Source organism: Leptinotarsa decemlineata, unplaced genomic scaffold (assembly GCF_025532065.1).
Source record: "Leptinotarsa decemlineata unplaced genomic scaffold, Ldec_3_MD MMD2_tig00003736_RagTag_RagTag, whole genome shotgun sequence".
NCBI lineage: Eukaryota > Metazoa > Arthropoda > Insecta > Coleoptera > Chrysomelidae > Leptinotarsa > Leptinotarsa decemlineata.
In genome coordinates, this window is record NW_027412593.1 from 2,989,441 (window position 1) to 3,007,121 (window position 17,681).

The window sequence follows — 17,681 nt, forward strand, 5'->3', positions numbered from 1 at the left end:
GACAAATAATCGATTATTTTTTCTAAATTTGCAGCCAGAATATCTTCCCTACGATTCGATGAAAACTCCCACCACTTTCTGTAAACATTACCATACTGTTTTAATGTACTATCTGTTATTGATTCCATCATGACCGGAATGGCTTTTCGGGGTGTGCCGTTCTTTAACCATACTCGCCTGATAAATTCCCTATAACGTTAGCGTTTAGAGAGTAAAAGTTTATTGAACAGGGGAAACCACGGTTGGGAGGGCCACTTCGGTACCACTAATATCCCCATTGCTTTGTCTCTTACAATTTTATCTAAAACTTTAGTAATTAAGCTGAATGGCGGGAAAGCATAAAAAAATTCGTGCTTCCAAGTAATAGTAAAAGCGTCTATGTATTCTGAGTCCGGATCTGGACCCCAGGATACATATCTCTTACAATTTTTGTTGGCTTTTGATGCAAACAAATCTATTGTTGGAGTGCCGAAAACTGAACAAATGGAACTGAATATTCCATCATTCAGGGCATACTCCGTTTCTATGGATTGAGATCTGGATTCTTCATCGGCAAAAGTATTTTCTTTAGTGGGGATGTATGAAGCAAATATTTCAATGTTTTTTTTTGGCATTATAACCATATTTGTCTGGTAATATTATTCAAATTTGCAAATTGTGCACTCCCTTTCTTATTTATGCAAGCTATAGCGGTCTTGTTATTTATTCTCAGAAGAATTTCGCAAATTTCAAGATGTTTTGCAAATGATTTCAGTCCATAGAAGGCTGCGAGCAGTTCTAACTGATTTATATGTAGTTTTTGTTCCATTTTCGACCAAAATCCATTTGTTTTGCACCCATTAGCATACGCCCCCCACCCCGTCTTGGAAGCATCTGTAAAAATTTCAAATATGAAATTAGTGGGAGACTTCATCGCTTGATAATATTTTACCAAGTTGTCCAACCACCACTGTACGTCGTCCCCAATATAAGGGGGGATTCGCATGCGTTTATTGTGATGGCGTAATGATTTCCCCTTAAGAGCTTCGTATTTTGCTCGCTCTAATGTTTTTATGTGAACCCAGCTATATTTTACTGTAGGGCATGCAGCTACTAGTTTACCGATTACTGTAGAGAATTGTCGGATCGTACAGCGGGTGGTATTCCCTTTCAAATTTTGTAACAACTCAACTATCTTTGATTTTTTTTCATCCGGTAATCTCAAAGTCATATCAATTGAATTGTATAAAAAACCCAAGAAAGTGATTTTTTGAGTAGGAATGAGGTTACTCTTTTCGTGGTTGATTATGAAACCCAGTTCAGACAATAGATTGACAGTAAAATATACATGTTTTGAGCATGTATATTCATTTTTACTTATTATAAGTAGGTCGTCTAGGTATATAACTGAAATAATACCATTCTCCCTCAATCTTTGTACGACTGGTTTTAAGAGCTTAGTAAAAATTAAAGGGGCTACGTTCAGTCCAAAGGGTAAACAGTTGAACCGATACATTTTTTTGTTGTAATTAAATCGTAAGTATTTTTTTGTAATTAGGGTGTATTGGCACCAGGTAGTACGCATCCTTCATGTCAATCTTAGCAAAAAAGCAAGCTTTTGTTATAAGCTTTGTTGCTGTTCTGTAGTCCTCAAGCTTGAAATGACGAGCAGTTATAAACTCGTTAAGATGTTTTAGATTCAGGATGAATCTATATTTTCCGTTATGTTTCAAATTCAAAAAATAATTAGACACAAACTGGCCACTTTCTGATTGACATTGTGATATAGCACCTTTTTCTACAAGCTCAGCTATAGCCCTTTCGTATTCTTCGTTTTGTGAATAAGGTTTAGAGACCTTCGGAAGGGACTTTTGACAAGGTTGCGAATTGAATGGAATTTTTACACCCCGTGTCCAATCCGGAATAGTTTCATTTTCCGTAATTGTTTTCCATTTATGTGTAAAATATTTCAGACGGCATGCCAATGAGCTTACCCTCAAAATTTCCTGTGGCGGTGAGGTTTGTAATATTCTTGTTTCCTCGACGTTTTCCCTTGGTTGGCGATCCACTTCTTCCTTGTCATGAGAGGAGGGCGCTGGCAGTTTAAAGGATGTTGACGTAACGGTTGTCGTGGATTTCGTTGTGTAGTTTGCCAAGATTGCCTAGAAGAGCTCGGGGTTTCCTGCCGCGTCAGTGGTTTGGTAATCCTAAGATCCTTTGCCACTTTTTTCACCGCCTTGTTGGATTTCATGTTTTCGACAAAATTTCGTCCAACAAGAAATTCATCCCTTTCGGCATTTTCTACAACCTTACGTGTGGTGTAGTTGAGGTAGAGTAAAATCTGGTATTTTCTGCTCTTAGACAGTGCACTATGCATATTACATACTAACTGGCCCACATCTGCTAGTATTGACAGAGTCTCTTTCATTGAGTCTCTATTTTGTTCTGCTAATATCTTGTTCAGTTGTCCTCCTAAGGCCGAAAGAGCATGTCCCGCTTGTAGTTGCAGATTTTCTAGAAATTGGTCGTGTCTCAGAGCTTTGCTATCCAGGCATGATTGAATTTCTGGGTTCAGTTGTGGTGGTTTTAGAAGTGGGCAGTTTCCAAAGATGGGATATTTTTCACGAGTTCCTCTCTTTGTTCTTTTGATAGATCATCCTTCAAAAAAATATCCCAACGTTTTTTTATTTCCTCATGGAGCGATTCTCGTTCCTTCTCATTTTCTTTCGGATTTGACCCGAGAAAAGAGAAAAAATCCTGAATGCCGGTATTGTCCGAAATGTCCTGTGAAACCATGTTATCTTCACAAAGGGCATCCGCCCCTTCTTCAGTTCGGTCCGCCTCTTCGGTTGGGTATGCCTGTTCTTCCACACTAGCATCTGCAATGGAAAATTCCATTGTCGCAACAGAATTTCGAACTATAGAGAGATCGATAGTTATTCAGTACTGATCTATGGAGAGATCAAAAATGAAAGATTATGCTAGTTTTGTTTTCTAGTTCGAACCGATCTAAAGGTGATCGATATAACATGGTACATCCCACCTAACCTTAGTTTATCTCGTTGTTCTTTGTTGGTAGAGCAACAACTCTTCGAAGTGATGACATGAAAGAAATCAAATTATTCTAGTACTCACCCGATAAAGAATTATCCGATTCATCGGAACTGCTTAAGGAAAATTTGTCCTTTAAACGTCGAATTTCCTCCAATAGCTCATCATATTTTCTCTTCTTATGTCTCCTATTAGAGGAACTAGGATTTGCATGTCGTTTGGTTTTCATTTCGCGCACAACACACTAGCTGAATCACTTATGCGGAAATTTCCGTATAGCACTTGGTCCGCAGCGAACTTGTTCCGATAGGTACAAATTACGAAGTGATAAATCGAGGCAACAGCGGAGATGGTGATTCATTTCGATTATTCCTTTTTACATGTACCGATAGGTGTGGATTAACGACTACTACAGGGTGTGTAATTATTGAGGAAGACCAGCGAAGAAACATTGCAGCTGATTCACGAACAAAGTTTTCATCCAACCAGTGAATGGTAACTCCTAGGAAGCTTCTTTTTTCGTTCGACCAAATATCTGCTGTGCTGCATATAATTAATACTCCTAATTTTATTTTTAATTGATTGCAAATTTTCTTCATGTGACTCCACGATTTGTTTCATTATTGTCTTTCTTCTTGGTATTTTCAAGTTTAATCCTTGAAAGATATTCTTGAAACTTTGATGTTCTATCAAATATATTGCACTCATTGTGTTCACAACAAAATTTTTTATTCTGTTTTCGAATACAGATTGGCTTGGAATTGGTTTGCCACTCTCTTTGGTCATTCCCAAAATGGAAGGTTGAATCAACTTAACTTCTTTGGATTTTTGATTTTCGGAATCTTGAGTTCCATTTGTAAGTCTCTTTCTTTTACCAGATTTCTTTGAACTTTTGTATTTATTACAGCCTTCAATTTTGTTAGGATGGATTCTTTTTAAGTGTTTATAAAAAATTTGAAGAAGAATTTTTCAGTTCTTTTATTGTTTTTTTCTGTGGAAGGCACAGTTGACAATCAGCTGTAATGTTTTCACCATCATGTACTTTAAAATATTTTCCATCCAGTATGGAACTATAGCCAAACACTGGATCGTCAGCTTGTTCTTCCATTTGTTTAACGAATAGTGTGGGTGTTGAAGTTTCTGATAAACCATGAACACGGTTTTCATTTTTCTCTTTTGGTTTTAAGAAATTCATAAGAGAATTAGCCTTAGATTTTGGAGGTATAATTCGGCCAGAATCTGAATCTGACAATTCTTCTAGGTGATATTCAGGATCATCTGAACTTGAAGCAAATGGATCATCCGGAGTATGATCCATACTCATATTGTTCAATCTGGAAGTGAAAAAAGTTAGACAGTGAGAACAGTGTGTCCAAAAAAAAGGAAGTGACATATTTCCTTATGGGGGACATACTACGTACTATATGTGTACAACAAAATAGATTTAGTATCTCTTTCATAATTTTTACATTGATTGTTGTAATGTGAAACCGAATTAAGTATGAAAGTTATCCTATATCTATCAATATCAATTAAATTAAATTACTTTAATTAGTTTCCAATTTAACTAAAAATGGCCATCATCTAAAATTTAGAAAATGTTTTAACAAATATTTATTCAATAATTTGAGTTTCTCGACTACATTTTGATAACCAACGAAGTACTTGACTTACCTTTGAAAAATGTAGGTTTATTCGAATGTAATGTACACAACTTAACACACAGAATGTTTATGAACAGATATATTGCACGATAGACGATAATAATTATAAAACTCACAGCAACAACCTAAACGACTCTCATCTATTACAACTCAATCATCTAAATGGAAGTACCACAAGTTCGTGATCCTTGCAGCAGACAAGATTTTGCAGGATTTTTCCTGTGAAAAACGTGCTGCTAGACGCTAGATAGATGCTGAATCCCGACCGTAAACTGGGTTGGATGAATCATCGCATTCATCGTTCGATATGTAGTTCAAGTTCACACATAGCAATATTAAATTTCTTTGTTGAAAAAATGCAGAAAGATAGAAGACTTTAAGGTAATTATTGAACAAATTACCTATTGCAATTGAGTCATAAATACAGTAATATTGGAAAACTGAAAAACAACTAAAATTAAAATGAATATTTTATTTTCAATTATACAGAGTTCTTTACAAGGAATGGATAATTGATATGGGAATTATGAAATGGCCACGCACATACGACATAGATTCTGATTCAACGAGATTGAGTGTTACTTGGCATCTTTTAGTGAGGTAAGGCGCCTCACCTCACCCCGTTTTCGAGGATGCTGAACTTTGAGTTTGGGTGTCCCAACCCCGTAAACGGAAGAAAACAAGCCCCGAGTGTGGTCTACTGTACATTTTTTATATATGAGGCACTCTAATAACTCATTTTTCGAGGTGGCAAAGTGCTAAAATTGTATTTCACCGTTTTCGAAGATGTCCGACAAAATGCGACAAGATAATTTAGTATCCGTAGAAGATTTGTAAGTATCCGGTATTCGGATACTCACAAATTTGGCCACGGATACGGATACTGAATACAAAATTTGAAAAATATCCGAATACTGCTTTCGAATACATATAAAGTATCCGGATACTGTATCCGAATACAAAAGTATTCGGATACTACCCAACTCTGCCAGCTGGCCAGCACGTCCAATCCAGCGATTAGGGTAGGTGGGATCGCGATGCTGACGAGCAAGAACACTGAAATGAGCTAGACCCCCGTCGTGCATAAACCACATGTTGCCTCTTACAAGAACCGAGACTTCTTACAAAATGGGCAAATGAGCTCGCAAAAATACCGTGTGGGATTTACCTGTTAATCTTGCTGGTAGAAAAAATGGGCCAATTAGGTAGTCACCAATCATTTCTACACAAATGTTCAGCGAAAATTGTAGCTGAAAATGAATTTCTGCCCAAAAACGGTCATTGTGAGAGTTCGTAATAGTATCCTGTGAAAGTTCATAATAGCATCTCGTGAAAAATTTGCTTCGTCTGTAAATAAAACAATTGGTAAAACATTATTATTGTGAATTGAAGGGGTTATATTTTTAGGAGTGATTAATTTTTTGGGAAAGAAAGTTTTTGGCTTTCTACTACTTTCTTTGCCAAAAAATTAATCACTCCTAAAAATATAACCCCTTCAATTCAAATAAGATTCCTCTTGGCTGGGATTAAATCAAATAGGTGAATGAATGTCATTACGATGTCATCGATGACATAAGCAGATCAAGCTTATTCCGTGACATTCAAAATCGTAATTCATGAATGAAGTATGTGTATTTTCTATAATGTTATCCAATTTGGTACTGAAGAGCCTTAGGACAAGTGCCTCAAGGCGAAACATCGGTGTATACCAGTGAGGGTGACAGTGTTCTATGTGAGTACAATTTATTACCATTCATTCAAAGTAGAACTCATGTGAATGATATCTGATCCTTATTCCACAAAAAATGTTTGGAATACAAACTGAGTAGAGAAAAGTATCTTCTGTATAATTCAGTGTTCATATAGAAGTATTTGTTTCGAAAGAATTATTTTCTTTCGTGTAATTCAATGTTTATATGAAAGTAGCTGTTTCAGGAGGACTTTCTTTCAGTTTGTGACTGAAAGTTACTTCTTTGTATGATCTACACATTCATGTATAGAGTTTCAAATTGATTACTTCCTTCCTTTCTTTGGAAGATTCTCTCATCCTCTTTTTTTTGTATCAGATGGAGTAGTAGAAAGCCAAAAACTTTCTTTCCCAAAACATTATTATTGTGTGCCGTCTTATGAATTAATCACCTGCAAAACATTAATCTTGGGTGAAAATTCGAGGCAGTTAAACTTGGACCCGCTGTATGTGATATGGGTATAGGAGGTTTCTTTTTAGAACTGTCCACATGGTTTTTGACTGACTTCCAGCTAGAGTGCAATCTTCCTGGTACTATTTGAAGGATGTTCTATATAATAATTTTCTGAATAAGAATACTGCGAATATGACAATAAATTAGGATTTTCTCTCACAGAAAATTCATTCACTCAACTTCATTTCGTTCAAGATGATGAATAGAAACAAATTGAATGTTGAAGATTTTATTGAATATATCATCAGTGAATTAAGTTTCGGACAGAAAAATATGAAACTTTCATAGTTTTTCAACAGTTGAAAAAATCCCAAGCAACATTATGGAAAAAAATCAGCATCCGTTCTTCAGGTTCTGATACTACTGAAACATGTTATTACGCTATAGAGTCCTTTGAATATCTGAAACGTATGAAATTAACAGGAAATGAATTAAAAATGTTCTTCATGAATGTTTCATAAAAGAAAGGAGATTCAAAAATGTTGCAGTATTTTTCACACAAATTATAGAAACTATTATATGTTCGAACACATTTCCGTTAACTTCCAGGCATTTATCAACTCTCTTCATCAAATTGTTATTTACAGCACGACTGATTTCATCGGCATCTAGGGCGTTGAATGCCTGTAAAACATTTCTTGTTGCGAAATCTGCATATACAACATTTTTAATATGTCCTCATACATAATAGTCTATAGGAGACAGATCGGAGGAACGTGCTAGCCAAAGGTACGTCTCATTACTGGCAATCCACCCATCATAAGATAATTTATTGAATAATACGCAAATCTCACCATATTTTGAACGTATGATCAGTTATACCAACCTTCAAGTATAGATAACGACTTTGATCGAAGCAATAACTCTTGATAGCCAGAGGATCTTTCGTAGCAATCATAAACATCAATAGAAATTTTCGGTTTTCCGCATTCCATTGATACCACTGAGTACAACTCAACAGATCGTATATACTTTCAGCCTGGAAAATATTTGAGAAGACAGTGAATGAACAAAAAAAGCATTGTTAAAATAGTTGAGAGGACGCTTTGTGCCTTATTTGTAAAATATAATAATGATGGAATTCACAATTCTGGTATTGAAATACTTGAAGGAAAACAACAGTCTGTATTTATAAAAGTAAAAGAGATCGTGTATTTGTGAAATAGCGTTATTTGTCGAAGAATGAGGATACAGGAAATAATATTAAAAAGAAAAATCTTTCATTAGAACATACAATTTTTCACTGATTTTCTTATGCATATCAAAAGTATTCAAAAACACTTCATTGTGAGATTTTCACTAAACAGTTTTACAAAAACGCAAACTGTGTTTCGCCATACAGTGGGTTCTTCGGACGTGTCTTTACTTGTTATATTCTCCCCTCCATGCCCCCTCCCGGGTTGAGTACCCTGAGTTGAAACCTTCTCCACACGGTTAATGTGTGCAGAACTTCCCATCTCGTCCATCCACCCCCGCTTCTCCGGAGCTGTACTGAACTTACTGATGGACACTTCAGCAAGATTGACATCTGACCTACTGCGGTCGAAAGTCAGCCTCTAGGTGCTTTTTCTGTCTGATCTATTGTATTGTTTATCTTGACTTTCCTAACTGAATTTTTGCATGGGGTCGCCAAAAATTAACCGGAGACTATTGTTTTTAAAAAGAGATCGCGGTCGAGTGCTTCTCATTGAGCCTGAAAGTAAGTGTAAGTTATCTGTTAGAAAAATTTTCTTGCTTACCGGAGCCGCCTGACAACGACTCTCGGGAGTGGTCTCTGGTTCTGCTTGTAGGACTCCTGTGTTTGTTCCTTTCTCGGAATCTGGGGTCATCTCTGTTCAGGGCGTTGTGTAGATCGCTTAGCGCTGATAGATTGTCGTGCTCTGCATGTTTTCTCATATATGCGTCTACGTAGTGTATGTTTAGGTCTAGATCCCGGAATATGTACTTATTCGGTACATATCTTGGAGCATTCACGGCGGCCCTTACGCACGCGTTCATTAACGACTGGATCTGTCTTCTGTATGTGACTGCACACTGGCTCCAGGCACTGCAGGCATACAGGATTATCGGTGATATTACGGTCTTTATCATCAGCAGCTTCTTCGACCTATTATTGGTGATAGGTTTTGTCGGGCAGATCTCGCCATTCGTATTCTCTATCGTATGTGAGACCTGAACGTTAATCTTTTGACTAGGTTGACTCCCAGATATCTAGTTCCGTTGGTCCTTGGAATCTCTTGTCCGTTGAAGATGACGTTTCCTTCCGGGTGTACCATCCTCCGGGTGAACAGTATTGCCTGACTCTTGTCAGGGTTTATGCTGATCTTCCAAAGGTTGCCCATTCCTCTAATATATCTGCCTGTTGCTGCAAGTATCTGGTGACGTGCGCTTGGCTTGTTGATCTCGTCAGCAGAGCTGTGTCATCCACGTAGAGCGCCAGCTTGTTGAAGTTGTTCTCCGGCTTGGGAAGGTCTGCTATGTATACCAAGAAGAGATGTTGCAAAAGAACTTCACCTTGTGGGACCCCTGCTTCCAGTAATCGCATCGTTGACAGTTCTTGACCTACTCTGTAGCGACATCTCCTGTCAGCTAGAAAAGACTCGAATAATCTTACCATTGGTTTCGTGTAGCCAAAGTTGCTCATTTTCGCCAGAAGTCCGTCGTGCCAAACTCTGACGAACGCCTAGGAGATGTCTAAGAAAATCGTTCCGGTTACTATATTCAACATAATTCCATTATATAAATACCCAATTTTATAATTTAAAGTACCTATATTTCAAGTACATAAGTTTTCCTTGGTTATTTAATGTTTTATGTGAACCTGAGTTTGTAATGAATTAAATCACAGCTTATGTACCAGTTTCCACATTTGAAAAAATTTTTAGTAACGGGGAATTATTCAATTATAATTGACCATTCAGTAAATAACTCGAATTCTTGACTTTATTGATTTTAGAACATTCTAGAAGATTAAGTTTCAAACTTTCTTCTTCTAAATGTATCATGTCGTATTCATGATTGAAGTCATGTCCTTCTGCTAAAAGGTGGTTTGCAAATGTGGAATTGGTTTTTCTATTTAGAAAACTACTTCTATGCTTTAAATCTTTGGGAAAATGTTTTGTCTTTATTGTTGGTAATGAATTTACTCAGGCTATTATTCGTTCTCTGAGCTACGTTTACGCATTCTCCTTTAAAAAAAAAGGGGAATATTATTGGTGAGTTCACCCAAATATGACAATGTCCTATAATTGACGTTATCGCATCTTGAATTTGGGTAGACCTGGTTCATGGCTTGCTTTTGTCATTTTTTGAAAAAAATGGAGTCTATAATATCTACCTTATAACCGTTGTTGACCGCGATTTGGTTGATCAAACTCAGCTCTCTCTGGAAATTACTCCGAGACAGTGGAATATTCGATAGTCTCTAAATCATACTATTGAATGCAGAAACTTTATGCTTTTAACAGTGTGTGGAGGAATTATGTATGATAATATCCGTGTAAGATGATTTGTGGAAAATTGCAAAATCATGTTTATTGTTATTTTTCCTAATAGATAAGTCGAGGTAATCTATTGAATCATTTACCTTCCTTTCAGTGGTAAATTTTATTGACGGGTGGATTGAACTGACATTCAATGAACTTGCCTAATTGCCTACTGTATCAGTAAAACATACTAAGATATATATCATCTATCTATCTGAATCAGTACAAGAAACTGTTAGTTAACTGATTATTATGGATTTCGTACTTTATGCTATTTGAAAATTTCAGCTAGCAAAGGACTCAAAGGGTTCCTTATCATTACCTTCACTGCATGAATAATGTTTTTCGTCAAATTGGAAATAATTTTGAGATACACAAATAGTAAGTTAATCTAAAATCTCCTGTTTTTTTTTTTTGATTTACGTGGTTTTTGTCTAAGAGACGCTCAACCAGTCCAATTGTTTCAATTGGTGGAATACTGGGAAACAAATTTTGAACATCATATATTAATTTTGCCTCATCAGGACGAATTACGTTTTTCATATTATTCATTATTTGATTCGAATTATTTATACTGAATATCGGCTCAAAATTGGTAAAGGTTTGAACACATTTTGTAAGGATTTCTGAGATGTTTAGGACACCACTGGGAAATTGGTTTTGTGTGATTTAATAAGAGAATACAGTTTGGGTGGTTGTGGATTCATGATCAATGCTCTACATTTATCCCGTCCATTCACAACCAATTCTATTGTCTCAAGGTTTTCCTTTACCTTTTTCTAGTACATAGTTGTAGGGCCATTCCTCAGAATCTCGTAGTTCCCTGAATCAAGGAAATTTAGAGTTATCCCTACGTAGTAATTTTTATGTAACACAATAACCATTCGACTTCTATATGCTCTCGTAAAAATCACTTCATTATTCTAAGCTATTTGCTAGATTGATTTTGCAACTTTAATTTCCCCGTTAGACTGAATTTGAACAACAGGTTCTGATTTCAAAAGATTTGCCTTGACATGTTTATTAAAATTACCAGTTCCTCTCAGAGCCAGCTCCGTTTCTATACCTCAATATTCTATGCTTGTAGAATTATTATATGGTTTTATGTAATGACTGAGGCATTTTTCTAACAATCTCGTTTCATTCAGTGAAAACTTTGTGTCGGCCCAAAAAACGGGCCCAAAGTTTGGATAACTATTCTAATCATAAGTTTTTCGACAGATTTGTAAATCTATCCGACACGATAGTAAATTTATTTAATAAAAAAAAGGCAAAACTTCGGTGTCAGATAGATCGTCTCTTGCCCAAAACTGGCTCTTGTCCAAAACTGTTTATTGGTCAAATAGGGAGAACATTTTCCCAAAGAATTAAAGACTATAGAAGTAGTTTTGTAAACAGAAAGACCACTTTCACATTTGCAAACCACCTTTTAGCAGAAGGACATGACTTCAGTTATGAATATGACGTGTTACATTTAGAAGAGAAAATCTTGAAACTCAATCTTCTAGAATGTTTAGAAATCAGTGGATCAAATAATTTGGGTAATTCACTGAATGATCAACTAACATTAAATAATTCCCTTTTACTAATAGTTATTTATGTATCAAGGGAATTAGGAGGGCCTTAATTACCGATGGCAAAGTTTGCGTCCCGAGGGCCTCTGGCCCGAGGGACAGCAATTGCCTGAGGTTATTAAGGCTCATTAATTCCCGTGGTACATAGATAATTTTATTTCTGACCGATTTCAATAAAATTTTGTTCATTTTTGAAACAGAAAAATGTACCAATTCATTACCTTCCCGGTATATTTGAATCAGGTACCGTTGATTATAGTAGAGTTTTCTTGTTGCTAGGTTGTTGCTATGTTACTTGTTTATAAACAGAACTTTGTTATCAAGCTGTGTTTGCGGTGAAAACGTGTTTTCTACCCCAAATATAATGGAGGATATTTTGAAAAAAGCTGAACAAGCAAAGAATCATTAATTCCATCGAAAAGTGAAGCCGTATACCAAAAAGAATACAAGATATATCTGGACTGGCTGACACGGAAAAATGTTATGCCAAAAGATGTCACTGAAACTGTATTTCTGGCATATTTTCAAGAACTGGTAAGGAATTTTCTATGTTTTTCGGTAGATTTGGTAGTAATTGTGTTTATTCGTTTCAGTCAGAAACGTATAGTCCGAATTCTTTATGGACTAAATGGTCAATGCTAAAATCGATGGTGAATATACATGAGAAACGAGATATCACCAAGTTCAATGAACTACAGGCTTTTTTGAAACGGAAGAGTAAGAGTTATAAGCCGAAAAAGTCTGCTGTTTTATCTCCTAAAGATGTTATCAGATTCCTAATGATATTCATTTATTGCATAAGGTAATTTTTTTCTTATTTTCCTTTTTGTGTGTATTTATTTCCTTTTTTTTGTTATAGGTTGTTTTGATTATGGGTTATTTTGGAGGATGCAGAAGTCAGGAACTTTTGAATATGAAGATATCGGATATAGAGGACCGGGATTCCGTTATGGTAGTGAACGTACCGGAAAGTAAAACTGGTGTATCGAAGAAATTTACAGTTGTGGATGAAAAAGAGTTCTCCGCTTTGCCTTAAGACTTTATATGTCTTTGCATCCTAAAGGTATTGAACGATTTTTTTTGAGCTTCCGACAAAATAAATGTACATCTCAGCCAATTGGAAAAAACATGTTTGGGAAAATCCCCAGCAAAATCGCAATGTATTTAGGATTGCCAAACTCATCTTCCTATAAGGGACATTGCCTTCGTCGCACTTCTGCTCTAGCCAATGCAGGAGCAACTATGACTAACTTAAAAAGACACGGAGGTTGGAAAAGTTCCACGGTGGCGGAGGGGTATTTGGAGGATAGCATCGAATTGAGAAATAAAACGGCGCGTATGTTGTCTACTTTGTCATCAGAAGAGGCAGGTACCTCGACTGTAGTGAACAGAAGCTCCAGCCATACAAAAGAAGAAATTGTTTCCAGTGGCGGAAGTAATTTTCAGGGAACATTTCAAAATTGTACATTTATTATTTGTAATGACGTGAATAAATAAAATATGGTTCAGTTTTCATTTCTATTTATTTTTACTTGTGAAAGGTAGAGGGAATTATAAAATCTATAATGTCCCAAGGGAGTTATGACCCTCTTTATTGATAGCGTAACTATGACGATCTGGAAATTGGACATAAGCTCAGGTAATTCTATTCATTACAAACTTAGGTAAAAAACAGGTACTTGGAATGTATGTACTTCAAATTGTAAAATTAGGTATATAAAGCATTGAATATGTAGAATACAGTAAATAAAGACATGCCCGAAGAAGTCATTGTATGGCGAAACACGTGTTGCGTTTTTGTAAAACTGTTGTTTCTTGAATACGTTAGTTATGGATTTTCATCAAGTATCGGTCAATTCCATCATATATCAAATGCATATCAACTAAAATTCTTTCCTCAAATTTGGGGAGTAGAAGATAACTCTCTTTTCGTATATACGGCTTAGCGAGTCAGTTTTATAATATCTTTTCGTCAAGTACGAATTTTCATTTTCTCTCAAAAAAAAACATGATTCAAAATACAGTTTAAGCCAAAGCTCACTATTTCAGTCCAAACAAGATCAATGGCTTCAAGGCACTCTGAAAATGCTGACAGTTCCAAAGTGCTCATTGATGTTCAGCTGAAAATTACATCAGCTTAAAAAAACGATCTGAAAAAATTTAAATCAAAAGTCCATATGAGAGATTTTATCAAAATCATATTCTGGATTGTATTGAATAGAACAATTGATGTGTGAAAAGATAGGTATTTAGAAAAAAAATTCTTTCCACATATAGTCAGTAGGCATATACTTGCAGACTGGCTATAAATCAAATCATCTAAAAGAACAATTTGTTCAGGCCACTCTCAACTTCCTACATTGTAGGTTAAGGGACTGACACCTATCAGAAAACAACTACTTCCCTAGCTAATACCACGAAGGGCGTTGGATTGCAGGTTTCTTCACTGAAGTTATCTCTGCATATGCTGTTAGAGATAAAACTGCCGCAATATATTTTCAATTATTGGAACACACTTGCAGACTGGTTCCGGCTGTTTGGCCACTCGTCAGTGCAAGATAGTGTCTGTCATCAACATAAAGTCGATGATTTCCGATAATTGAAAATCGAATTCTCTATAGAGTATCATTCCTCGAACTAAACTGAAGCGGACAACAAAAACAGGTTTGTCATCGCCCCATCTGCCTGTGAACAAGGTAACCAACCACATATCCGTAATTTGCCCAATCGTATAAGGAAAGAAAAATGTTCACATATAGTCAGTGGGCATACTTGAAGACTGGCTATAAATCAAATCATCTAAAAGAACAATTCGTAATGCCAGACTCAACCCCCTACACTGTTTGTTAATGCACTGACACCTATCATAAAACAACTACTCGATTTTCAATTAACGGAAATCATCGACTTCATGTTGATGACAGACTGGCCTGAACGAATTGTTCTTTCACATGACTTAAAAAAGCCTTTAATGAAATTGGTTCATGGCATTGAATTACAGAATACATCAAACATTCATGATCTCTCCTGTCGTTACAGTACAGAATAGCTTTATGATACCCGGAAGGCACTCTATCTCATGAATTCTCAAAGTTTCAAAGAAGCAGCGGTCATCTCAGATTCTCTAAGTGCATCAATAGCTCTATTTCAAATATAGCCTACCATTCAATCGTCACCCTCAAAAAATTACCTCTACATTATATAGGGTCTTCCCTATATGCAAACAGATTTTTTTCTAACGGGGACTTTCGAACTTCGACAATAGATAACGGCCATCTTGTTTTAAAAAAATCTGTTTTTCCGTTAATCAGCTGTCGCCCCCATACGAACGACAACTCTCAGAAGTTGAGAAACTTGTGCGAGCTTAGGACTACCGATTGCAGAATCATCCCAGCTACAACCAGATAAATTCTCTCCAGAAAAATATCTGGTCGAGGCGGGAATCGAAACCATGGCCTTCCGATAATGAGTCGGGCGTACTACCATCGCGGCCAATTCCTACATCTGGTAAATTAGTTATTTATTCAGTTTGTTTTGCCAAATTACAATGGACGGGTATAGCATAGAAATAATAAAATTGTTCAATCGCCCATTTTACGGTCGCTATAATGGTCCTACCGAGAGGACTATTCGCAATGTGTTGGATAAATTTAAGTCCATTGGTCCAGTGAACAATAGAAAAACAACCCGTATGTCAAGGAAATGCAAGATCTACCAAAAACATTGCCACTGTCTGTGAGAGTGTGCAGGAGAATCCGAGGCAGTCGATTTCGCGTTACTCACAAGAACTTGGCCTTTCATAGACTACAATTTTGCGTCTTCAGCGGTGAGGCCCATTTCTGGATGAATGGGTAAGCCACATACCACAGCAGCAATTACTTTTTTTTATGACACTGTATATAATGATTGAAACAAAACTTTCGAATTCAAGTGTTTTTCAATTTTTTGCATTTTCTGAAAACATTTACTATAGTAATGTATATTTTTTCACACCATCAGAAAGTGGAGATTTTAACGAACAAAAAGCACACCAACTTTTTGGAAAAAGCTGATATTTTGACGCGAGAATTTTCGATTGAAAATTAGGGTGCTTTTTTGATATCAAGTCAAAATAGGGTGAAAAAATTAATATTTTGAATCGAATAAATCACAGTGTATTCAGACATAAAAAGGTGAGTTTTCACCAGATTTCGTAGAATTTTTTTAAGATAAAAATAAAAAAAACAAATACTTGGTTATTTGAATTTTTCCCATACATTTTGAGGTTATGTAGAAATACAATAGTTGTAGACTTTTTTATTACCTACAATTTTGCCATTTAACTTTTTTCCGTTGGACTTGTAGTTTTGCCGGAAATCGAGATAAACCACCCTGGTGTGAAAAGCATAACAAAGTAATTCATGAAAGATGAACACTCCGGTTCTGTACTTGATTGCTGACTCTGTATGAAATTTATAATCAAAATACTCATGAGAAATAAAAAATCAATAAAACTTACCTCAGTTTTGATGAATTGTCCACTTTCTGTCGTCAATGCAAGAGATACTAATATTGTAAATGAAGCAAATATCATTCCAAGATTTTCTGAACGATTGTCACCATTCTATAGAAAGAACACAGTTATTCAATCAGGCGAGATGATACTGATTTCCAAATACTGAACAAAGTATATTTTTTATCATGTATATTTTTCATTATTTGTGACGTTTCAAAATCTAAAATATTCATCAAAAGTGTCGATGAATTTTAATCAAAGTTTCTCCAATTTGTATTCCAAAATGATGTGATTTGAATTTGGTGGATTGTATTATACATATTTATTTGAGTCCAGGTGAACTCAAAAATTATAACCACTGAGTTTTCTCTTATACTGTAAAATTATTTTCACAGTCTTCTTCACTTCTAACACTTCATTCACAACAAGTAGTTGGAAAAGATAAAAGTTATCTGCGTTTTCATTATTTAATCGCATAAGGGAATTTTTTACCCTGATTGAAGGTACCACAACCATTCGTTGAAACCAGTTCAATGGTTGATATACTTTTTTTTGCAAAAAATCGCACCTTTTTGTCAAATTTCGCTAAAACCAGTCAGAGGAGAACAATCTCTCTATTTGATTTTCTGTTTCCGACTTCTAAAATATGTGTCCTGAATAGTTTCCGTACTTTTTTTACAAAAAAGTTTCGTTTATATTATTGGTTGTAGTTAATGTAAAAACCGATTATTTGAAGGTGATTGATAATGTTTCATGATGAATTTCATTAGTTCAGACTTCCATCGCCTAATATTATATAAAATGATTTGAAAAAAAAACAATGCAAATTACAGGAATAGCTGAATATAACAAAAAAAAACAATGGAATGAAATGAAGTAAAAAAATAGATTAATTAAACAAAAAATAAAAAACCAAAAAAATTAAGAGATTTCACGCCAAGTTACTTCAGGACGTTTCGATTGTTGGCATCCACAATCATCTTCTGGTGATGACTCGACTAACTCTTCCGAGAGATGACTATTTATGGGTCATTCGAGTACTTCCACTTATCTTCTCCTTCCTCTTTCCGCTTCAAAGGTTTAGTGGGAGATGAACGTTTGGCGGAAGTTGGCCATATTTCGCTTGATTATGGGTTTCTATATGTTGTACATCTCTACGCTAGCTTGGCTGAATACATTGTTGGACAACATGTATGCGGCTTCTTTGAATTTCCTTCTGAACCAGTGTTTCT

At 35.7% G+C, this 17,681-nt stretch overlaps 1 protein-coding gene across 1 annotated transcript; it reads right to left on the reverse strand.

Annotated features, from left to right (window-relative positions):
- Positions 1–1,714: 1,714 nt before the first annotated feature.
- Positions 1,715–3,565, reverse strand: LOC141483566 (uncharacterized). Its single transcript, XM_074178282.1, is given in 3 exon segments — positions 1,715–2,604; positions 2,607–2,858; positions 3,115–3,565. Coding segments are annotated over 3 exon segments (1,026 nt in total). The 5' UTR covers positions 3,260–3,565; the 3' UTR covers positions 1,715–1,975.
- Positions 3,566–17,681: the final 14,116 nt, after the last annotated feature.